We start from the raw sequence: 25,146 nt of genomic DNA on the forward strand, positions 1-25,146 counted from the left end.
TTATAAATGAACACTGAGGGAATCCTGTGCCTTTGACACTGAACAGAGAATTCCAACAGTTATACTAGTTCAGCCTTTAAAAAACTGTGACTGTGTCCATGGTTAGAGATCCTGTAGCTACATTATTTTACCTCGGGTTGCTTATATGTCTTATGAAAATACTGTGTTTTGCAGACAGCCAAGAGAATTAGGAAAGTAAGCCATGCTTCAAAACACTAGTTTGCTCCTGTTAGTGCTGAATTTATGCTATTTTACAAGGCAAATGGTCAAAAAAAAATCCACTACTGCACAGATATTTAATCGCATCTTAATCAACAAAAAATCTAAATAACGACCTCCTCCTTCACTAAACATTGCCTCAAAAGACACCACTACCATTACTTCTTCTGTCCCCATCTCTTAGCTGTTATTCATGAGCTTAGAGAAAACATCTCTGTCCTCTAAGCAGCCCTGCCTGTAGGCTACTGGAGACCACTAAAAGTCTTCCATGCTTAAAATATAACCTGTGGTTCCTGGGGGCTACACTACAGCGCGTTAGGGTCCCCTGATGAGTGGGGGACATCAGGAGCAAGCTGTGATTTCATTATCTCACCGGCCTCTCCGGATACAGTCCAATTACCTCCTTGTGAACAAATGACCGTGTAATTAAAGTTAAACAAATGGGCCATGTCATCACAGCGTAATACTGTCTGGCAGCACCACATCCCCAACCACCTGCTAGTTAAGGGACATTGAGGACGCGTAATATCCTCCTTGACCCTCAAGCGACAGGGCGGATGATAAGCTAATGCTATCTGCGCTAACTTGAGCAGGTAGCAATGTAGCCAGCGGGAACTGAAAGCAGTCTAGCTGAAAGGTAAAGGATATGGTCTGGTACTGGTTGCGGTTATTGGTTCTGATGTACTGGTAACTGCTTATGCCGCTGCATATACAGTGCCTTCGGAAAGTATTCAGACCCCTTGACTTTTTCCACATTTTGTTAGGTTACAGCCTTATTCTAAAATTGATTACATTATTTTCCCCCCTCATCAATCTACACACAATACCCCATAATGACAAAGCAAAAACAGGTTTTTAGAAATGTTTGCTAATTTATTAAAAAATAAAAAACTGAAATATCACATTTACATAAGTATTCAGATCCTTTACTCAGTACTTTGTTGAAGCGCCTTTGGCAGCGATTACAGCCTCAAGTCTTTTTGGGTATGACGCTACATGTTTGGCACACCTGTACTTGGGGAGTTTCTCCCATTCTTCTCTGCAGAGCCTCTCAAGCTCTGTCAGGTTGGATGGGGAGCGTCGCTGCACAGCTATTTTCAGGTCTCTCCAGAGATCTGGTTCAAGTCCGGGCTCTGGCTGGGCCACTCAAGAACATTCAGAGACTTGTCCCGAAGCTACACCTGCGTTGTCTTGGCTGAGTGCTTAGGGTCGTTGTCCTGTTGGAAGGTGAACCTTCGCCCCAGTCTGAGGTTCTAAGCACTCTGGAGCAGGTTTTCATCAAGGATCTCTCTGTATTTTGCTCTGTTCATCTTTGCCTCGATCCTGACTAGTCTCCCAGTCCCTGCCAATGAAAAACATCCCCACAGCATGAGCCTGTCACCACCATGCTTCACCGTAGGGATGGTGCCAGGTTTCCTCCAGACGTGGCGCTTGGCATTCAGGCCAAAGAGTTCAATCTTGGTTTCATCAGACCAGAGAATCTTGTTTCTTATGGTCTGAGAGTCTTTAGGTGCCTTTTGGCAAACTCCAAGCGGGCTGTCATGTGCCTTTTAATGAGTAGTGGCATCCGTCTGACCACTCTACCATAAAGGCCTGATTGGTGGAGTGCTGCAGAGATGGTTGTCCTTCTGGAAGGTTCTCCCATCTCCACAGAGGAACTCTAGAGCTCTGTCAGAGTGACCATCGGGTTCTTGGTCACCTCCCTGACCAAGGCCCTTCTCCCCCGATTGCTCAGTTTGGCCGGGCGGCCAGCTCTAGGAAGAGTCTTGGTGGTTGCAAACTTCTTCCATTTAAGAATGATGGAGGCTAATGTGTTCTTGGGGACCTTCAAGGCAGCAGACATTTTTCTGCACCCTTCCCCAGATCTGTGCCTCGACACAATCCTGTCTTGGAGCTCTACGGACAGTTCCTTCGACCTCTTGGCTTGGTTTTTGCTCTGACATGCATTGTCAACTGTGGGACCTTATATAGATATTTTTTTGCAAACATTTCTGAAAACCTGTTTTCGCTTTGCTATTATGGGGTATTGTGTGTAGATTGCTGAGGATTTGTATTTATTTCATCCATTTTAGAATAAGGCTGTAACGTTACAAAATGTGGAAAGTCAAGGGGTCTGAATACTTTCCGAAGGCACTGTAGAATGAAAACATAACTGGAAATAAATTAAAAGAGGTTAAGTAATGCCTATGATAATGTTATGGCAGTGTAATATACCACACGACACACGCCCATACCCATATAGTCATCTAGAGCCAAAAGGGGCTGAAAATCAATGTGGCATACATAAACTATGCCATTTTATCCCTTCACTGACTGACACCAATTACCTTTCGCTCAAAAATGTGTCAATCAACACTGAGCCTCGGTCCCAAACCCCGGCCACTGCACAACATAAGCGCTGCCATGGCGACGCATGAGTCATCCGGCCTTAATTACCTGTATGTGTCCCTTATGACACCACCGTCACCGCCGGAAGCGCCGACTCTGCCGAGCATGGCCCCAGCAGTTTCAATTAGGGCATAAATATTGGGGTCTAATATCCTTCCTGGGCCCAGTTCAGAGAGGGTAGGCGTGGAGCTAAGTGCTAGGTTGTGTGGGACTTTGGCTTCTGCCACACCTGTATGCCCTCTGGTATCCCTGCACACCCAGGCATGCAGGGAGCTATAGTGGGTTTACTTAGCAAGGCTGGAGCCATCCAAGAATGGGCCCCATGATAACATAGCAATGGTATTCTGCAAGTGTGGGCAAGGAGCTAGCTGCCTGTGTCAACTGTCTACATGCAATGGAGAGAGAAAGGGAGAGTGGAGAGAGAGAGGGAGGGAGAGAGAGAGGGAGGGAGGAAGAGAAAATGGAGAGAAACAGTGAGGAGGAAGAAATGAGAGCTTGAGAGGGAAAGAAAGAGGTGGAAAAAGAGAGAGAAAGAGAGAAGAAGCTAGAGAGTGAGGGAGAAAGCAAAGCAGCATCATTATAGCTGAGTTAGTTTCCCCCTTCTGTCTTTTACTCATAGGCAATTCCAGCATTTTAAGAGCCTGCAGGTGATCCATCGCAGACCTCAAAGCACCACAGGGATCCTTACACCACACCCCATAACTACAAAGCCTTCCCTCCTCAAACACTTTTTGACACCTCGGCCAAATCATAGCTCTTTATGCCAGAAGCACAGACGATCCAAGTCACCATGAGACACACACACCACAGGAGTTTCATAAACACTGTTACTATCTTTGTCTGAAAACAAACTCCTAAATCTCCCACTAATAGCCTGTTTCAGCCCACCGACAGCTCTTACAATATCCCTGTTTTTTTTAATATTGATGCTGGATACAGACAAGGAGGAATAATGTGGCAGACACTTTGAGATCAATCCTGTGCAAATAATCAATATTTAGTCCCTTAGGTCTCTTTTATCTGTTTGAACTCAACTGGAAGGGCATGTTAAAATACCTCTGCAACTATTGCATACATAACCTTTACCCTGACAGATGTTATTTCAGTTGGGGCTGAATCCTCCTATACAGTATTAGCCCTGAGACATAGCTGTAGATTCCTATGACATTACAGCTTTGTATCAGTGCCATGATGACTGGTTGTAAACTTTGTCATTCCTGTTTTTTTATAAATTCTCATTTATCATAACAGATTTATAACAACTTCATGCTCATTTTAAAAGGAAAACAGTTTAGGCTTACCTTGGTTTTGCAGAACACAGCAATCACTAGTAGATCATTGCTCCAAAATGCTTCAATGTCCAGTGCTTTTGGTTTAATCAGATCCACTCAGGCTCTTTCTGATTCAGGACCACAAGACAGTGCCTGTGGTGCCTCTGGTGTCTTGAAGTCCAATTACAAGTTTTGTATACTGGGATCCAATGTAGACTTACTTTTAACTGACCATTTTCCAGCCCTGGACTTTCCTTCAAAGTCCACTTGAAATGAAGCACATTGCAGTTCTTGCTCCAAGGAGTGAGCGAGAATGAGGATCACATTCAAGGCCTTTCTTCTTCAGAAAAGTTCAAACAAAAACATCACAAGGGCAATGTTTTCTAATTGTCGCATCCACTCCCAATTAAAAATGTACAGCAGTCCACTCCACCACCAGGTATAGCCTCAGCACCAACCAAGAGGCCTTTGGAGCTTCAACTTACCTGTGTGTCATCAAGCTAATCTTCTCTATGTTGAAATCTTGGTTGAAATCCAGGTTTGTGTTGCGATTTGAAGACTGAGCCATGGCAATTTCCAGATTTCAGAGGTTGGTCACTCATACATTCCATACTTACCTTCAGATATCTCATTGTTCTCCTCGGTGACACTGGTGTCTTTCTGGTTCTTGGGTCGTACATTCTGGGGCTGTACGTTCTTATTGTCAGGCTCTGAAAGTTGGGCTGAAACAAACCAAACACATTTCCATTGACACATTATACTGTAGAATACATTTTGTCAAATATGTTGGAACAATGGCAATCACACAGACCAGCTATTTCCTTTGAATAAACCTCCTGAAATCGTAGAATAATTTGTAAAAGGTATAAGGCTCTTCTCACCCTCAAATGTTCCTAGAAGTGGCTTGCTCTCCTGAGCACCTTTCACAGCAGTGACCTTGACTGTGTATAACTTGCTGGGGTCAAAGTCTATGATCACTTTGGCTTCCTTCTTTGACACATCTAGTTCAGTCTCCTCTGCATCTGTAATTGGGAGAAAGTAACAAAGAAGACCAAACTTTGTCAATATTCAAGAAATTGTTTTCACTTGTGTTCTGATTGTTTATTAAATGCATTCTATTAAAAATGAGTTACCATAATAGAAATATACTTTTTGGATATTTTGACTATTTTGAAATCTCCTTTTCAGGTGGAATGTCAGGAATGACATTTGATGTTGCAATGCAGGATACTACTGGATACGGGGGGGTATATCGGCAGTAAATGAACTGGGCAGTGGCTCAGCGGCTGCTGCAGGACAAGTAAAGAGAGGCCTCAGTGTTCCAACACACCTGAATTATTTTAAGCAGTACCCACAGGACATGGAGACACTCAGTTGGGACTCAAATAAAAAGGAGAGAATTCACTCACTGTGTAGCCTACTGATTCTAAATCAATTTCTATAAATCGAGACTGGCAGATGAGAACTTAAGGGAATGTAGCTAAAATGCACTATTTATGCATTGACCTTAGGTTTCATCATTCTTGTTTTGCATATCAGAACAGAACTACGGAATTACAATTATCCTGACATTTCACACTCGTCTTTAACTGTGTTCACTGACACGTACAGTTCCTCCTTTATTACTATTTTGATATATCTGCTAAGCATGGCCTGAAGGCAACATGTTGCAAATGGAAGTGTGTAGGCATGTTGTAGAAATGGGGGTGTCAAGTCTTGTCAGGTCTTGCTTAAAGATGATTAAAAAATATATTTTGTGAGGGATGCGCCCATCATAGGTAATTCATAGGTATTATGGAGGCCTTATCTGACACAACTAGACCTTAGATGCACCCCTATGAATGATTCAAACAATCTTGACCAATACTTCCGAATGTACAGCAGCATACTTGAAAAGCACTGATATTTTACTATCTTTTCAGCAAAATGTCTGTGTTCATACAACACACTCTGTATATATTTACATTTTAGTCATTTAGCAGACGCTCTTATCCAGAACGACTTACAGTTAGTGCATTCATCTTTAGATAGCTAGGTGGGACAACCACATATCACAGGCATACAAAATTAAATTTTCCTCAATAACGTAGCTATCAGCAGAGTCAGAGCTGGGGGGGGGGCTGTTTTTATGTCCTGCCAATGAAGGCTGTTTTTATGTCCTGCCCAATGAAGGCTGTTTTTATGTCCTGCCCAATGCATTCGCCAAATAGTCAAATAGAAGGTGAGGAGGATTATTTAAGATACTGTTTGAAGAGGTAGGGTTTCAGTTGTTTTCGGAAGATGGGCAGGGACTCTGCTGTCCTAGCGTCAGGGGGAAGCTGGTTCCACCATTGGGGTGCCAGGACAGAGAAGAGCTTGGACTGGGCTGAGCGGGAGCTGCCCTCCCGTAGGGGTGGGAGGGCCAAGAGACCTGATGTGGCAGAACGGAATGCTCGGGTTGGGGTGTAGGGTTTGAGCATAGCCTGAAGGTAGGGAGGGGCATTTCCTCTTGGTCTTGTAGTGGATGCGAGCTTCGACTGGAAGCCAATGGAGTGTGCGGAGGAGCAGGGTGACATTTATTTTATTAATTTTTATTTAACCTTTATTTAACCAGGTAAGCCAGTTGAGAACAAGTTCTCATTTACAACTGCGACCTGGCCAAGATAAAGCAAAGCAGTGCGATAAAAACAACAACACAGAGTTATATATGGGGTAAACAAAACATAAAGTCAAAAATACAACAGAAAATATATATACAGTGTGTGCGAATGTAGTAAATTATGGAGGTAAGGCAATAAATAAATAGGCCATAGTGCAAAATAGTTACAATTTCGTATTAACACTGGAATGATAGATGTGCAAAAGATGATGTACAAATAGAGATACTGGGGTGCAAATTAGCAAAATAAATAACAATATGGGGATGAGGTAGTTGGATGGGCTAATTACAGATGGGCTGGGTACAGGTGCAGTGATCGGTAAGCTGCTCTGACAACTGACGCCTAAAGTTAGTGAGGGAGATAAGAGTCTCCAGCTTCAGAGATTTTTGCATTTCGTTCCAGTCATTGGCAGCAGAGAACTGGAAGGAATGGCGGCCAAAGGAGGTGTTGGCTTTGGGGATGACCAGTGAAATATACCTGCTGGAGCGCAGACTACGTGTGGGTGTTGCTATGGTGACCAGTGAGCTAAGATAAGTCAGGGATTTGCCTAGCAGTGATTTATAGATGACCTGGAGCCAGTGGGTTTTGCGACGAATATGTAATGAGGGCCAGCCAACAAGAACGTACAGGTCACAATGGTGGGTAGTATATGGGGCTTTGGTGACAAAACGGATGGCACTGTGATAGACTACATCCAATTTGCTGAGTAGAGTGTTGGAGGCTATTTTGTAAATGACATCGCCGAAGTCAGGGATCGGTAGGATAGTCAGTTTTACGAGGGCATGTTTGGTAGCATGAGTGAAGGAGGCTTTGTTGCGAAATAGGAAGCCGATTCTAGATCTAACTTTTGATTGGAGATCAACTAAATGTGAGTCTGGAAGGAGAGTTTACAGTCTAACCAGACACCTAGGTATTTGCACAGGCAAGTTGCAGCGGAGGGTGCAGAGCTGGTGGCCCGGGTAGTGGTAGCCAGGTGGAAAGCATGGCCAGCCGTAGCAAAATGCTTATTGAAATTCTCGATTATTGTAGATTTAGTGTTTCCTAGCCTCAGTGCAGTGGGCAGTTGGGAGGGGGTGCTCTTATTCTCCATGGACTTTACAAGTGTCCCAAAACTTTTTGGAGTTAGTGCTACAGGATGCAAATTTCTGTTTGAAAAAGCTAGCCTTTGCTCTCCTAACTAATTGTGTATATTGGTTCCTGACTTCCCTGAAAAGTTGCATATCGCGGGGGCTGTTTGATGCTAATGCAGTACGCCGCAGGATGTTTTTGTGCTGGTCATGGGCAGTCAAGTCTGAGGAGAACCAGGGGCTATATCTGTTCTTAGTTCTGAATTTTTTGAATGGGGCATGCTTATTTAAGATTGAGAGGAAAGCACTTTTAAAGAACAACCAGGCATCCTCTACTGACGGAATGAGGTCAATATCCATCCAGGATACCCGGGCCAGGTCAATTAGAAAGGCCTACTCACTAAAGTGTTTTAGGGAGCGTTTGACAGTGATGAGGGGTGGTCGTTTGACCGCGGACCCATTACGGATGCAGGCAATAAGGCAGTGATCGCTGAGATCCTGGTTGAAGACAGCGGAGGTGTATTTAGAGGGTAAATTTGTCAGGATGATATCTATGAGGGTGCCCATGTTTACAGATTTTGGGTTGTACCTGGTAGGTTCGTTGATCATTTGTGTGAGATTGAGGGCATCTAGTTTAGATTATAGGTTGGCCGGGGTGTTAAGCATATCCCAGTTTAGGTCACCAAGCAGTACGAACTCTGAGGATAGATGGGGACAATCAATTCACATATGGTGTTCAGGGCACAGCTGGGGGCTGAGGGGGGTCTGTAGCAAGCGGCAACAGTGAGAGACTTATTTCTGGAAAGGTGGATTTTTTGAAGTAGAAGCTCAAACTGTTTGGGCACAGACCTGGATAGTATGATAGAGCTCTGCAGGCTATCTCTACAGTAGATTGCAACCCCACCCCCTTTGGCAGTTCTATCGAGACAGAAAATGTTGTATTTTTTTATTAATTTTTTTTTGGTGGCCTTCCTAAGCCAGGATTCAAACACTGCTAGAACATCAGGCGGAGTGTGCTAACGCAGTGAATAACTCAAACTTAGGAAGGAGGCTTCGGATGTTAACGTGCAAGAAACCAAGGCTTTTACGGTTACAGAAGTCAACAAATGATAACGCCTGGGGAGTAGGAGTGATACTGGGGGCTACAGGGCCTGGGTTAACCTCTACATCACCAGAGGAACAGAGGAGGAGTAGAATAAGGATACGGCTAAAGGCTTTAAGAACTGGTCTTCTAGTGCGTTGGGTACAGAGAAAAAAAGGGGCAGATTTCCGGGCGTTGTAGAATAGATTCAGGGCATTATGTACAGACAAGGATATGGAAGGATATGAGTACAGTGGAGGTAAACCTAAGCGTTGGGTAACGATGAAGGAGATAGCATCACTGGAGGCACCGATTGAGTCGGGGGTGGGACAAAGGAGCTGTCTAAGGCAGGTTGAGCTGGGCTGGGGGCTCTACAGTGAAATAGTACAATAAGAAATAACCGAAACAGCAATAAGCAAGGCATATTGACATGGGAGAGAGGCATAAAGCAATCACAGGTGTTATTCGAGAGAGCTAAGACAACAGCTGGTAATGGCGACAAGGTTTGGGCTGAGGCTAAACATAAACCGTACCGTATAAAGGAACAGTCCAGCAGGCATCAGCTGTTTAGCTGAGTTATCATAAGGTCCGGTCAACAGCAATAGGAGAGTTCGGAGGTAGTTCGGGGGCTGCTACAGCACTGGCGAGCAAGAGGCCTGGCTTGCGTGTGTTAGCGGGCCGGGGCTAGCAGATAGATCTTCGTGGTCGACGTCGTAACGGGAAGCCTGTTGAAACCACATCAGACGATTTCATCGGCAAACCAGTCGTGTTGGATCAGCGGGGCTCCGTGTCAACACTAGGAGGTCCCGTCCGGTTGACAGAGAGGTAGATAGCCGGGAGATGGGCCTGGCTCGAGGCTAGCTCAAGGCTAACTGGTGCTTGCTAAGGGGCAATGGTAATTAGCCAACGACAACAGCCATTTGGTTGCAGCTAGCTGGTTGCGATGATCCGGCGCTAGGGTCCAGTGATTCCGGCAGAAAATCCGATATGCTCTGGGTCGATAGCACGCTGTGCAGACTGGCCGACAAATTGTCCAGGCTAGAGCTAGAGCTGGCTGGTGGGTAGTGCAGGCCACGGACAATGGTGAAGACGCTAACGGTGGCTAATAGCAAGTAGCCATTCGGTTGCAGCTAGACTAGTTTCAGCTTAAGGTTCTTGATAAAACTTATAAAGAAATAGGAGGAAGAGCAGTTCCGTCTTGTTGAGGTTGAGCTTGAGGCAGTGGGCCGGCTCAAGCTGTCAGGAGGCCACCCTTACCCTAGGCTTACTATAACGAAAGCTGTTTCAACAGCAATGCGTCGGGTGTATTTCATGCATTAGCCAAGAAGCCTATCCATAAAAGTTTTCTAAAATAATTGTCTACTTGTGAGGCTTTTGCCGTCATGCTTTTGCATTATTCACAATTCACATAGGCCTACCAGCAGTGCAAACTCCATTCGGCTTGTATCCATCCCCATTTCCAAAAAGTGCCTCTTGTCTGGTTACCAAAGACTCGCTCCACCAAACATATTAAAATGATTCAGTCCTACAGTTGGAGTTGGAGTCATTAAAACTTGTTTATCAACCACTCCACAAATTTCTTTTTAACAAACTATAGTTTTGGCAAGTCGGTTAGGACATCTACTTTGTGCATGACACAAGTAATTTTTCCAACAATTGTTTACAGACAGATTATTTCACGTATAATTCACTGTATCACAATTCCAGTGGGTCAGAAGTTTACATACACTAAGTTGACTGTGCCTTTAAACAGCTTGGAAAATTCCAGAAAATGATGTCATGGCTTTAGAAGCTTCTGATAGGCTAATTGACATCATTTGAGTCAATTGGAGGTGTACCTGTCGATGTATTTCAAGGCCTACCTTCAAACTCAGTGCCTCTTTGCTTGACATCATGGGAAAATCAAAAGAAATCAGCCAAGACCTCAGAAAAAAATTGTATACCTCCACAAGTCTGGTTCATCCTTGGGAGCAATTTCCAAACGCCTGAAGGTACCACGTTAATCTGTACAAACAATAGTACGCAAGTATAAACACCATGGGACCACGCATCCGTCATACCGCTCAGGAAGGAGACACGTTCTGTCTCCTAGAGATTAACGTACTTTGGTGCGAAAAGTGCAAATCAATCCCAGAACAACAGCAAAGGACCTTGTGAAGATGCTGGAGGAAACAGGTACAAAAGTATCTATATCCACAGTAAAACGAGTCCTATATCGACATAACCTGAAATGCCGCTCAGCAAGGAAGAAGCCACGGCTCCAAAACCGCCACAAAAAACCCAGACTACGGTTTGCAACTGCACATGGGGACAAAGATCGTACTTTTTGGAGAAATTTCCTCTGGTCTGATGAAACAAAAATAGAACTGTTTGGCCATAAGGACCATCGTTATATTTGGAGGAAAAAGGTGGGGCTTGCAAGCTGAAGAACACCATCCCAACCGTGAAGCACAGGGGTGGCAGCATCATGCTGTGGGGGTGCTTTGCTGCAGGAGGAACTGGTGCACTTCACAAAATAGATGGTATCATGAGGAAGGAAAATTATGTGGATATATTGAAGCAACATCTCAAGACATCAGTCAGGGAGTTAAAGCTTGGTCGCAAATTGGTCTTCCAAATGGACAATGACCCCAAGCATACTTCCAAAGTTGTGGTAAAATGGCTTAATGACAACAAAGTCAAGGTATTGGAGTGGCCATCACAAAGCCCTGACCTCAATCCTATAGAAAATTTGGGGGCAGAACTGAAAAAGCGTGTGCGAGCAAGGAGGCCAACAAACCTGACTCAGTTACACCAGCTCTGTCAGGAGGAATGGGCCAAAATTCACCCAACTTATTGTGGGAAGCTTGTGGAAGGCTACCCGACACGTTTGACCCAAGTTAAACAATGTAAAGGCAATATTACCAAAGACTAATTGAGTGTATGTAAACCTCTGACCCACTGGGAATGTGATGAAAGAAATAAAAGCTGAAATAAATCATTCTCTCTACTATTATTCTGACATTTCACATTCTTAAAATAAAGTGGTGATCCTAACTGACCTAAGACAGGGACATTTTACTAGGATTAAATGTCCGGAATTGTGAAAAACTGAGTTTCAATGTATTTGGCTAAGGCGTATGTAAACTTCCAACTTCAACTGTATGTTTTCTACACTGCAAGTATGAAGCTGTTTGTGAAACACGGAACATAAGTTAGAAAGCGTAGTCCTTCAGGGCCGAATCGTAACTTGTTCGTAACATTGCTGGACCTTACCTGATTGTGTGCTATAAATAAATCTGTAGCTTTCAAAGTCTCCTTTAGGCTCTTTCCATGACACATGCAACTGGGTTGCGCTCAGGACTTTGAAACGAAGTCTTCGTGGGGTGGCACCTAGACAAAAAAATCAACAAAACACCGTTTTTAACAATAACTGACTAACTCAAGAAGAGTTTGTAATATTGAATGCATGGTTAATATGACACCAAGACAGTGGTTGGGATTCAATCAAGCGTAAAAACCAATGTTCTTTGAAAAAACAGTCCCAATTCATTAACTAGTAGAGTGTGAAAGGTTTGGGGATTTTTTGCCAATCAAAATGCATGAAACTTGAGATTCCCCAGTTAAAAGTGATTATGAAACAGTTAGCAGCTAGATTGAACTCCAGCCAGAGTTTGGCGAGGTAACAGGCACTCCATCTGTGTTTCAACAGTCCTAAAAGATTGTATCTTGGCCAAATAAAAAAGATACAGATTCAAAGAGTGCCACAGATGTCACAAAAAAAGCAGTCACATTCTCTCCCTTTGCCATTGATAGCTCTCATATCTCTTTTGGAGGGGGGTCTTTTGTGCAGCACTTATCTCAGCATCAAAGTACCATCCCCGGTCTCATCATGATTGCATTTGGCTGGAGCAGTCGAATTGAGAGTGTATTACAAAGAGTGTGCTCTTTACTTTGAGGACTTTTCAGAGGAGAATGTGACTTTTTTTAAATTGCAGCAGCGACAAAGGGAAAGGCACTGGAATAGCATCTATTCCTGTCTTCAAGAAGATATCTATCTGCAAGTAGAACTATATACCACTTCACCACTTCCTCTTGGGTCAACATCCCATCAGCTCCGCACAGTAGTTAATACTAGGCATGACCAAATCCCAGAGAAAAAATACAAAATAAACATTCCCATCCAATTTTGTAATAATGGAAAGTGTTGCAAACAGTCCCACAAACTGGTCGTGTTTGTGTCCTCATTAGGAGCAGGAAACAATGTATTCTTTAAATACCTTCACTATGACTGACATAAATGAGAGCAAAGCTCTGCAGTTGAAACATACAGAATAATGATGTATGTATGGGAATATATTTGGAGACATTGATGTAGGTATGGAAAGAATACAACCAAGCACATAGAATGGAGTAACTCATCGGAAGGTAAAGAGCCCGGAGATGGTACATGGTGCAAACAGGCGAAAAATAATACTGTACTGAGCTCACCAACCTGAAAATGGGGGGTGGGTATTCAGCAGGGCTTAACTCTCTCTGAAAAAAAGATATTCTCTGAAGAATGTCATTTCCCGAGTGAGAGAATTAGCATGTGTGTTTGTGAGTGTTTTTTTTTTTTTAAACCTTTAGAGACTTGATGCATCACCATGTACAGTGAGACAGGAAATTTCCAGAACTGACGTCTCAGACTAGTAGTACGCTTGGTAAACAACATCTCCAAGACAAAGGACTTGCCTGTGTGAAAATGGGCTTAAGTTCTCATATATTTTTCATAGCCGTCTTGTGCAAACAGCCAGCAGGCTGCGGAGGGTTTAAGAGGCCTCAAGTACCCATGGGAAGTTTGGAAGTCAGATACAGAAAGTTTAATGCATTTTAATTCATATGTAAGAATTAGTTATAAGAAGTGCCATATTGGGTGAGATGCTGACACTGTAGGGATGGGCATGTGGCCACATGCCATTGGGTGACAGTGACCTGTGTTCCCAGACATCCCTCCCTTGTCTATCGCCTCAAGGGCCGGATGCGTTCAGTTAAACCTCTTTAGCGCACTTTGAAGGAAACTTCTATTGAAGCCCACTGACAGTACACTTTGAACTCTGACCTGTAAAAAGGACAGGTTGTTTACTTTAAACAAGAGGGCGGTCCTTCAGAGCAGAATGCTTCTGCCGACAATGGTTCTGCCGACAATGGATGCTGTCCAAGGTGTAACGCTACAATACAACTCAAAGCGGCACTATGCTGTAGCCCAGGTTAGCACAGTGCAGAGTGCACGCTTAGCACAGGAATGCTTTGGTTCGTTTCACTTGAGGACTGGGCAACGGTGTCAAGACAAGCCCAGATAAACAAACTGCAGCTGTTTGAGGGTGCAGTTCTTGTTTGTCTTCACATCAACAAGGATAAGCCCAAAGGCAGATATTTTTTGCAACATTGGCTATATGGGGAAAGACCATAACGGTAGGTAGTTCATGTCAAAGCATATTCTCAAAACACTTGAGTCAACTGCAAATTGAATGTTAATGATGTGATTTTACACACAAAAATGAACTTATATTACCAGAAAATAGTGACTTTTCCCGTTGAAGTAAAATAATCACAAAGTGACAGTGACACAAAGATAAATGCTTCGACAAAAGCTGCACATCAAAAAGACACACGCGGGACGACAGAGGATAAGAAGCAGCCTATATGATTGTGTTTACCTTGACCCTGAGCTGGTGCAGGTGAGAGAGAGATAAGAGCCAGACAGAGTAGATGACTCCATACCCACGTCATCAGTCCTGTAGCCGGCATCCTTCACACTGGTATAGGAGAGGCGCTCAGAAAACCTGACGAGACATCAAATGGAATGACAATGCCTGATGCTATTGAAAATAAATAGATAAGTTCCGTTATTAAAGGAAGTCTATAAGAACAGCTTGACTGGAAATCGTGTAGACTTTCAGTCATTGCGCTGACGCTAGTTAGCATTGGCTTGCGAAACTACAGCTAACTTCCTTCCTACGGGATGCAGAGACATAAAAATGTAATCCACAAGTTCATCTGACTCTGGGGAAGTAGATAAAGAGATTAATTGCCAAAATCTCAAACGATCCCTTTAATGCAATTTCATAATAAGGCGTGGATTTGGAGAAGTATTTAGGGATGTAACGATTCACCGATATGTATAGGTCCCGATTTAAGATACAAGTGCTTCGGTCTGCGGACCCCAAACCGATCCAAATGAAGCATGTATCGGTCAGAAAATCGATTCAAATATTACGAATCGCCGGTTCACCATTTTTTTTTGCTCATATTAAATTATTTCTGAAAATACCTCATATTTTGTGACAACTGATGCATGCTCTCCTTCAGTGTGAAACTGCATGTAACTGTGTCTTGTAGTCATTGGTCTACAAGTCATTTTGTATGCGGAACAACCCCAGGCAATATCAGCAGCTTAGTGAAATTGCGCATTGTGCACATCAGAATTGAAACGCTAAAATGTCTTGCATGTGTGATATTAGGCTTTATTAGTTGAGTGACAACCTATGTAATTTGCTAGGTTATTGTTATCTATGCGCTGTTGAAAATGGTGTTTTACCGGAATTTCAACCAAAAAAATCTATGTAATGACGTTGTATCAACGTAAAAAAAACTGATTTGCATTTGCAAAAATGTATCAACGTAATGGCATTTTGTCTTTCTTTCACCCAACTTTTAACCATAATCCAATGACATGGTGATTATTATAATTTACAAAATTACATTGAATTCACGTTAGTTGAAAACTCAACCAAATGTAAATCAAAACTAGACATTGAACTGATGTCTGTGCCCAGTGGACACTCTCATCTGGCTATACCTGCTGAACGGGGCTTACTACAATATATTTTATTATAACTGTTCAGGTTTACCATCAGCAATAGTTCTTGTAGTTTTGCTTTAAACAATCTGTGTATATGGTTATTTTTAGATATACAGGGTAAAGTTGATGATTTCATTATGAGGACAGTAATCACTGAGGCACACTGTATGGCCGAAGCAAGAGGAGAAGAGAAGATCCCTCCATAAAAACTTCCAAATGGTCAAAAACATTCCATTTTGAGATGGGGGTGAAATCCAAAATTGTGCTATATATTCATTGGCTATGTCATAGCTAAACAACAAAAAACATAGGCTACATTGCCCCCCTAATCTGATAGTGGTAGTGGGATGATAGATGCCTAGTCTCCCTTATTGCTCAGCTCAGGTGGCTACATACAGTAGTACATACAGTACACCATAGACATACATCATTTACACACACCACACTACACACACACACACACACACAGAAGTCAGCTCAGACAGATCCAGCTCAGAGAGGCCCAGCTCATGAGCTCCATCAGCAGCAGATTTGAGTTTATAATGAAAAATGAATGTGTTTATGCAACAAATGTTAGTGCATAAAATCGTATCACATCGAACCGAATCGCATCGATTTGTTCTCTAATCAAACCGAATTGCACGAATCGTTTCAAAATAAAACGTATCGTTCCTGTATCATATCGGAGCCCATGTATCTAGATACGTATCGAATCGTCCTGAAAGGGAAAGTTGTACATCCCTAGAAGTTATAGAGCAATTTTATGAATATCATTGATAACCTTCAAATAATTTTGGAAAGAATAAACTCATCAAAGCATCTAAACCATAATGACACCCAAAAATCATTCAAAGGATCTTTGCTCCTGCAGAGTACTGTGGCAGTAGTATTTTCTCAAACAAATGAAGGATGTAAAAAATAGATAAGCATGATGTCACACCTTTATCTCAAACTTATGCAAACACTTCAATAGGAATACTTCGTCATTAGGCTAGCTGGCATTTCAAAGCAGCACTTCAAATCGCCGTGCCTAATCAATTTACCTAAATAGCCTTCTAATCTTGCCATTATGACAAACTGAAGGTGTAAGAGTAGGCTAACCTACAGGTAAACCACAGTAGTAGTCCACTATCCTTGATGATGGTTCGTGTAGGCCTACAGACTTAGGTAAAAATGGAAAACGGCTGTACATTATATTTTAATTATAAATATGATAAACAAACAGTATTGACGAAGTACAAAAACAGATATAGTAAATTGACCAAATCAAATTAGCATATATTGTCAAACGCGCCCCCACGTCCACTGTCGCATGAACGTGAGGTTCCACTTCCGACCACTTCTACTTTATATGTGCTGTAATTAAACACTGACTTTATCCCAAACTAAAGAAAATATCTCATACCTTTTCAAAACATATGTTTACAGGTAATATTGCTCCCAAAGGACCCTTCCTCTGTGTCTTCCTTCGCCGGCTGTTGGCAAACTATCTTCAGCTCGCGCTCCTTCAGATTCAGACTTGCGAAGGTGGGTGTATCCCGTGCAGCTATTCATTCACCCATCCCTTGAGCGATTCATTCCTTCACCTCGTTTAATGTGTTTCGGCGGCAGCCAATATAAAAGAGGTGACAAGCTACGAAATATGAATTCTGTTCTGACCGCCCCCAGGGTAGGCTACCTGTTTTTACTCCTCGTTGGTTTGCTTTTTTTAAGGTATGTAATTTTCGCGCGCTTCTGGTCAGCACGAGCGCTACCTGCGCGCAATTCTTCACTGATGTGGCTGAAACATTAGAGGTAGCTTAATCTGGTAGCCATATGGTAATTTAGCATAGTCTATGTTATTATTATTATTATTATTATTATTATTATTATTATTATTATTATTATTATTATTATATTACACACACACACATAAGTGTTGTTATGTAGGCCTACAACAACAATATTTAACTGTCAACCTTTTACCTGCCTGGTTTCTGAGTAGCCTAGTCCTCTCAAGACCTGAATATGTCAACAATTTCAGGTTTCAAGGTTTCAATTTATAATACTATCTCCATCCTCATCTCTGCTCTATTATTTGTTTCCATTCCATCTATCTTGCCATCACTATCATCAGGTTGCAGCTAGTTGTTCTTGGCTCAATATGCAATGGGACATGTATGAAAGTGTCTATCAATCTTATGCTTATGCAACTAAAATATGTACCATCAGTCTATATTGTATTTGATCGGTTGGGTAAGAGATATAATAATTTCTGGAAAGTGACTTTGTTAAAAAAATTAACTAACTACCTATATTGACCACATCAAATGTGTTAATGCCTTTCATAATAGGCCCCTATCTGTGTCAAGTTAAGAGGTCAGTGCAATCCGGTATCCTTGGGACGTCCCTACCCTAAACCCTAACCCTAACCTTAACCCCTCCTTAACAATAACCCTTACCTAGCCCTAACCTTAATCCTTACCTTAACCATTTTAAATGTCAACTTCAATGGGGTAGGGACATCCCAAGGATATCAGATAGCACGGACCCAAGTTAAGATACAGTACCATTAACTTTGATAATGTTGCACCAACCTTAATACAACCTAGCAACTGCTTCAAGAGGTCCTCTTGGACCTCTTGGAATAACGGATGTGTTACACTTACGGTCAGAGTGCCTATAAGGTTACCCCCGAATTTGCCACAGTGGTGTTATGAGTGGGATGGCACTCCGGTACAGCCTAAATTTTTTTGAATGAATATCAAATGAAGTTGAATGTTTCACACAATAAATATTGTATTTTTTATTTAAATGGTTCCAAACACACAGGCTCTACTCTTGCTGTTGAAAAATATAGTTGTTTTGACTTATCTGAGTAACTTCTGGATAGCTGTTTTGATTAGACCATCTCACAACAAACTAGTGCTCACTCATCAATGGACAGTTAACACGGCATTGACTAAAGGCTGACTGTGACTGAATACAGTGTGTTAGCATGGGTAGCCCATGAAGTCTTAGGGGCTACAAGAGCCCCTCGGGCTACACACCTTTCCCAGTTGGCTCCGATGTCGAATGTGTTTCTACAAGCACAGAGGGGTAGTTAGGTACGCTGTGTTTTATGCATCGCCATGACAGCAAAGTCATGGTCATGACAGAGGTGATAAAGAATCATCTTTTTAAAATCAATTACCTATGGAATCCCTCTTCAGCTCTCTTTATTGGAGGCCCCTTATGGGTTTAACGTTCCTGCAGTTATAGAATTGACAGTAGTAACTGTAGTTACAGTAGGATATGGTTACACTCTATCACTTACTCTTGCTTCTGAATACCATGTGCATTTGTGGATTTATAATGCTGAGCTCATCACTAGATGGAGTTTAAATACCTCACAATTTCTGCCCTTGACATAAGACCTGACCCATCTAAAGAGCATTCCATGCTACTGCACGTAAACCCTTGACCCCTTAACCCCTCTGCTGCCCTCATCAGAGTTATTTTAACATACGTTTCCTACACTAACAGGCACGAATCTGGATATTTTAGTATCCCTCTATTAATCTGTAGTGATAGCAACCCTAATAATAATGCAGGAAAAATCTATATAATGCAGGGAAAAAGCTTGTGGTTTGTTATTGTAATATTATTGTGGCAAATGTGACATCAAACAAACATGACAAACAAAAAAAAATCTCAAAGTACTGAAAAGGTCTTCACAGTAAAAAGCCTGTAAAAGAGATTTGGATATTTAGTCAATGAGATCCAATTGGGAAATATCAGTTGTATAGACGGTACATACTGCCACCTGGTGGTCAGAGCCATATCGTCTGCTTACGTTATTGAATGTTGTTCCTTATAGTTCATATGCCATCTACAGATATGATTGCACCATGCACACTCCTTGACCACTTAATCTTAATGTCAGTGTGATCCTGTTGATCTTGATCTTCAAGGTCATTTCAACTTTTATTGCCGTTTAAAGTTCATGTCATTGTTCAATAAATGCTCTTACTTTATTGCTATTAGATTGAAGCCGTTACAATTCTATCCATAATCTTGATGAAAATAAAAAATATTCCAGTGATGTTGCTAAAATAATTTGCTTAATTTGATGTGAGCCCTTATTTTAAAGATAATAAGATGTATTATTTGCAAGTGATGATCATTGCTTTAATATCATAAACATTGATACAAATACACATTTGCTAACATTTTAAATTGAATTACTTTATTTCGTTAATTCATTGGCTAATTAAAATATTTTCACACTGATCAGACACTAACACAAATGTATATACTCTTTGCTGGCCTGGCCTGCACCAATACCCTTTAAAGATCAGTTGACCATAGCAAATGTATAGGGTCAGGCTATATGGCTATATAAAAGTACAAATCCTTTAGTGCTTTTGGTCCTTCATACCTTATGTTGGACCATGTGATCATGCATTACACTTGACATATTTTACAAAAAGCACAATATCACTGCTATAATCGCTCTGGATAAGAGCGTCTGCTAAATGACGTAAATGTAAATGTAATAATCTATCTATTTCTCTGTAAAGTGCTTTGACATAATTTGTTGTTTCAAAAATAAAAAAAGATTAACATGTTGATAGGCTACTACTGATTGATTATTTGAACTTTTATCAGTATTGTGGGCTTCCAAAAATATTGCAGTGGAATCAGAAACCAAGATGACATTCAAGCCTTTTTATGCTGCCACAAAGTATGTGGTCTGCAGTTTGACAGTATTGTGCTATTTTCAGTCCAATATGAATACAAGGTTTAAGTTACTCCTGCTACCAAACTTTAGAATTCAATGCCAAACATATTCAAAGCAAAATGCAAAGCTAATTCATCAAAACAACTTCTATTCAAAAACACCTCTGCCACGTCACAAAGTGTGGTGTTGTTTACAATATGTGCCACCTCACTTAATCAACAACACCCTAAGTACTTGTCTTTCTAGGAAGGGACCCTCCATTGGCGCAAACAAGGGAGTGGATGGAAAAGCAAACAGCAGGCAAGGAGTAGGCGCACAGGTCAAAAGTCTAAACCGCTGGGAGAGAACAAAAACACAAGCTGTATCCATGTTAACCACGGAACACTGGTCAGAGTCTCAGACTGATGATGTAAGCACACATGGCTTCACAGTGAGGCTCATCAGGTTTCTGTGGGGTCACTGTTGCTGTGACCCGCATCTCAGGTCGATCATGTAGCTAAGTCCATTTGGCTCCATATCAAGGTCATAAGGTTTCTATGGATTTGTTTCGGCCAATACAGTCCACATTCTTACTCTAAGCTTTCCACCACCAAGAGCCAATGGGTTACTGAGGCCTTAAGTTGACTGTAACCGAATACAACACAACCTCATCCTCAGCAATCAGACTCCTCCATAACCTCCATGACCACAGTTCGCGATCCAGTGAGGATGAGGTTGCTGACCGTCTTGTAGTCCAGAGACAGGACATCCAGACCATTGACAGAGACCACAAACTGGCACACCTGGAAAACAGACTTTGGTCAAATACTGCACGTATTGAAGAGAATTTATGAGAGCTGCATATGGCAGAGGAAGAAGTTTAACAAATGTATTGATTTGACAAAGCTATCAACCTGTAGGCACTGGAGCTGCTCTTTGCACTAAATGTCCCACAATGCCATGGTACTCACTTTCACTCCTACTGCTGCTGCAGGGCCACTGGGGTCCACTGCCTGGATGTGACATGGCCTACTCCCCCTGACCACGAAGCCCCAGCCCACTGCATCACCCACAATCTGGAGATAGATTGATCACATTACTTACAAAGTAATAGAATCATGAAAAAGGTTATGGATTTTATTGATATTTGGTTGTGTTTCATTATTTTAGCATGAATAAGAGATAATACTGTGGTAACGTACTGTAAACGTCCTCTTTATGTATGGACCTCCTGGTCTCTGGAGCTCCTCTGGACTCACTTGTCTCTTCAGCACTGTCAATGGAACAAACACACTGTTAGCAGATTCTCAGTGTAATCATGAACAGTGGTGTTTAAATTGAATCTGCATAGTAGAGAGGACGTGATACAGCTTTAGGTGAAGACCAGAGAGATTCTTACCTGATTTGGGGTTTGACAGCACAGGTGAGGTAGGGGTAAGCATGGGACCTCTGTTACAATACCCATTGTTGCCACTACTAAGACTGTTATCATGCCCCCCAGACACCATCTTTCTTTCCTTGGATGGAGTGACTGAGAGAAGGAAAATAAGAATATATAGAGATATCACACAGAGAGCATAGACATGTTTTATGATTGAGAGTGATTGACAAAGTGTACTGAGAGGAAAAAGCACTAATAACAAAAGAAAGCCACCATGTTATTCATTCCGCACACACACATACATACACTCCAGTTTCAGAACTGTTTACTGTGCTGTAGTTTACAATAGAACACATCAAACACACCCCATATACCCCACTGCCTCCCATTTCATATCTGAGTGTTATGAAATAACTAAGTGTCTGCTGCTAATCAAATATAGCCACATAATGTGCTGTATGAACACTCCCTGACCTGATTCATATCACAGTAACACTTCCTGACAAGCTAATATTCATCTAGCAGCCTATCCTGGAAGCTATGGCTACTGCCCTCACATAACAATCACCAGCATACTATTATGATGACATATAGAATAAAGGTAAAATTCACCCCCAGCCAAACTCAATGCAATAATGCTTTCATCTGTGTTGGGTATCTCTTCTAATTTGTAGTTGCATATAATTGGACTGATCTATAATTTTCCATCAATAAAATGGTTCTCAATCTCACAAAAACAATGAATAAACAATACTTAATAAGAGCCCAACTAGGGGTAAAAACAGATCCACAGTCACTTGTGATACCATTGTATTCACAGCACTCATAAAGGTGAACTCAACACCAATGTTTATGATTTAACAAGAGGCACAATATTACATTAGCCATAGCAAATAAACCCAAACAAGTTCAGTAAACCTAAAATCAACACTTTCCACATATTTGCCTCACGTAATAAAAGTAGCCCTTACCAGCTGTCCGAGGTCCCATCGTACAATTCACTTCAAAGGTTTGCCAGCCAAAGTGCCAAGTAACTTGGGAAGGTGCTGTCCACAATCCCTGATTATCTAGTCAGCTGTGGTGCTCCGGTGTAAATGTTAAATGTTAACCCCCAGAGAGAGTAAACAGTCTAGGCTGGCTGGGAGGGAGAGGGAGGGGTTGAGGGATGCCTTGTTGCCAGGCTATCCCAGGGTAGGAGATAAGAGCTGAGAAAGGCATATTGGGATCACTAATGCTCTAATGGAGGTAGGGAAAGAAACAGTGGAGTTTTCCACTGGTCACTGTGGTCAGGCAAGGTGGAGTGGAAGGACTGGACATTCTCTATTACATACAAGCGCACACAAACAAACACACACACACACACATTCTCTGTCATGGTACATGGATGAGAGACGTGGCCAGTGGGAAGGTTCATCATCAACAACAACAACATCCATATCAACAATGACTACATCCACAATGACATATGGACAAACAAACTGCTGATAATGGCCTAATGATAATGGCATTCTGTGAGATAAATCAAGAACATTCCTAGCTGTTGACAGCATGAGGCATTTGCCTCTATCTACAAATACAATATTCAATGTATTTACCCAATTATATAACAGGCCTATATAATAGCATTGGTCATTTGGAAACAAAGAAGCTGCAGGAAATGTAAAAGTAGTAGCAAATAGAACATAATAGGATCAAACATATTAGTTTCTAGAAACAAAAGTGTCCATGTGTTTGCTGGGTGCCATTGTGGTCAATGAACCTGTTCAATACTTTTAAAAACCATATGCCAATGACAGTCATCTTGCCATATAGTTTACTATCAATGTCCTAGATTATGTCAACTATATCCAAGAGAAAGTGTATTGTATCATTTCAATGACAAACCAAGATGATCATCAAACCAAGATGATCATTGACCACACACCAACACTGAGTGCATCATGATCAGTAGTATAACATTATGACCTCTATTCTGTGGCTCCTTTGCCTGGTTGCCCAGCCAGAGAGCAATATCCAATAGCAATGTCTCTCTCCTCTCACATTGCTAAAAAGTAGACATAATTCATAATGTATAGAGGTGAATCATGATCAATAGGCTGATAAAGTCTGATATGGATGACACACTGCCTGAGGTATTTAGAAAACATACAGCTCAATAACTTTACATACAGACGTAGGATGAGCATTCTTTTGTTGCTGAGAATCGTCCTGCACAGCAGGAAATGCAAACTTGTAGTGTATTCAAGGTTTAAAAAAGCTTCTAAAGTTTGTAATTTCCACTTTAAAATGTCAGACTTGATTTGCCCTAACGAAAAATGTATCAACCCCTACAAAAAATGTCCATAAATTATAATCCACATAATAATTCACATTTCCTGTTGCTGCAGGATTAATTTCCTGCTGTAGCAAATTGGCTCAAATTAAGATCCTACATCTATTTCCCCATATGTCCCCAAATAAAAAAAACAGAATGTTCCTGGATATTAAACTACTATTACTAACAGTTAGGCTCTGCTCAAAGGTAGATGCCTCCGGATTTCAGAAAACGTACTGTGTGAGTGAGTGACTGTGCACAGACTCCGCTTATGTGATAATGCCCTAGAAGCTGGTGTTTCGAGGGTATATACACTACCAGTCATAAGTTTGGCCACACCTACTAATTGAAGGGTTTTTCTTTATTTTTACTATTTTCTACATTGTAGAATAATAGTGAAGATATCAAAACTATGAAATAACACATATGGAATCATGTAGTAACAAAAAGGTGTGAAACAAATCAAAATATATTTTATATTTGAGATTCTTCAAATAGCCACCCTTTGCCTTGATGACAGCTTTGCACACTATTGGCATTATCTCAACCAGCTTAATGAGGTAGTCACCTGGAATCCATTTCAAATAACAGGTGTGCCTTCTTAAAAGTTAATTTGTGGAATTTATTTCCTTCTTACAGTTTTTGCCTATTGCTTACACACTTTTTGCAGAATTTGGCTCATTATGTCAAAACTCAACACACAAGCCAATCAGACATAGCACTTGGAGATTAACAACTCACATATATGCCAAAATGAAACACTGCAATCAAAACTTAACACTCCTTTCTAAAAATGAAATTCTTGCAACAAAACCATACACACAAGCAACATTTGAATTACTCTTTCATATCACCAGCAACACACAGATGGGCTTTATATAAAACACTGCAGTCTTTGTGTTTCTATTTTTATTGTCATTTTATTGTCATTGTCTTCTGTAAAACTCAAAAGTAGAATTTCTGCATGTGGTTGCCGATCATATACTTTCCACCGCCACGCTGAAAATAATTCCTTGATTGCATTTAGAAAGGGGCTGTAAGGGTGGCAGGTATAAAACTGTGAAATTATTATGGTTGTTGAACCAATCTCAGACCAGAGCAGCCCAGTGGAAACTAACATTATCCCAGATGATAACAAACCTGGGCTGCTGTGGTCTGTCCTGCACAACTGCATGTAGTGCATCTAGAAATGCAATAATCTGTCCTGTATTGTAGGGACCTAGAGTGGCATGATGATGCAGGACTCCTTGGACACTACCGTTTTTTCCAACTGCTTACACAC

The 25,146-nt window shown here is 41.5% G+C and overlaps 2 protein-coding genes across 5 annotated transcripts in view; both read right to left on the reverse strand.

Annotated features, from left to right (window-relative positions):
• The window catches only part of LOC121586492 (collagen alpha-1(XIV) chain), a 110,794-nt gene extending 93,560 nt beyond the window's left edge, over positions 1 to 17,234 (reverse strand). The window contains exons 1-5 of one of the 4 annotated variants that reach the window (XM_041903208.2): positions 16,894 to 17,232; positions 14,344 to 14,469; positions 11,921 to 12,037; positions 4,760 to 4,900; positions 4,496 to 4,600 (exon numbers count right to left, since the gene is read on the reverse strand). In XM_041903208.2, the coding sequence (XP_041759142.2) occupies positions 4,496 to 4,600; positions 4,760 to 4,900; positions 11,921 to 12,037; positions 14,344 to 14,434 (454 nt within the window). In that variant the 5' untranslated portion in view covers positions 14,435 to 14,469; positions 16,894 to 17,232. Of the gene's footprint in view, positions 1 to 4,495; positions 4,601 to 4,759; positions 4,901 to 11,920; positions 12,038 to 14,343; positions 14,470 to 16,893 lie in introns of all 4 variants that reach the window. The other 3 variants (XM_041903209.2, XM_041903210.2, XM_041903211.2) reach the window with 3 other exon arrangements.
• Positions 17,235 to 19,420: 2,186 nt separating this feature from the next.
• Positions 19,421 to 22,977, reverse strand: LOC121586493 (DEP domain-containing mTOR-interacting protein). Its single transcript, XM_041903212.2, has 5 exons — positions 22,522 to 22,977; positions 21,569 to 21,700; positions 21,372 to 21,442; positions 21,141 to 21,245; positions 19,421 to 20,972 (listed from the first exon to the last, which is right to left on the reverse strand). Exons 1-5 carry the CDS (start codon positions 22,538 to 22,540, stop codon positions 20,844 to 20,846), a joined length of 456 nt encoding a protein of 151 aa, XP_041759146.1. The 5' UTR covers positions 22,541 to 22,977; the 3' UTR covers positions 19,421 to 20,843.
• Between the last annotated feature and the right edge of the window lie 2,169 nt (positions 22,978 to 25,146).

This window comes from Coregonus clupeaformis, chromosome 17 (genome assembly GCF_020615455.1).
Source record: "Coregonus clupeaformis isolate EN_2021a chromosome 17, ASM2061545v1, whole genome shotgun sequence".
Classification (NCBI taxonomy): domain Eukaryota; kingdom Metazoa; phylum Chordata; class Actinopteri; order Salmoniformes; family Salmonidae; genus Coregonus; species Coregonus clupeaformis.

What these genes read in the sequence shown, in the direction of transcription:
- LOC121586493 (XM_041903212.2), bottom strand. An exon ending in GCTGTCAAACCCCAAATCAG is followed by an intron (nt 21,443 to 21,568) that starts GTAAGAATCTCT and finishes TTCCATTGACAG; the next exon opens with TGCTGAAGAGACAAGTGAGT. An exon ending in ACATAAAGAGGACGTTTACA is followed by an intron (nt 21,246 to 21,371) that starts GTACGTTACCAC and finishes ATCTATCTCCAG; the next exon opens with ATTGTGGGTGATGCAGTGGG.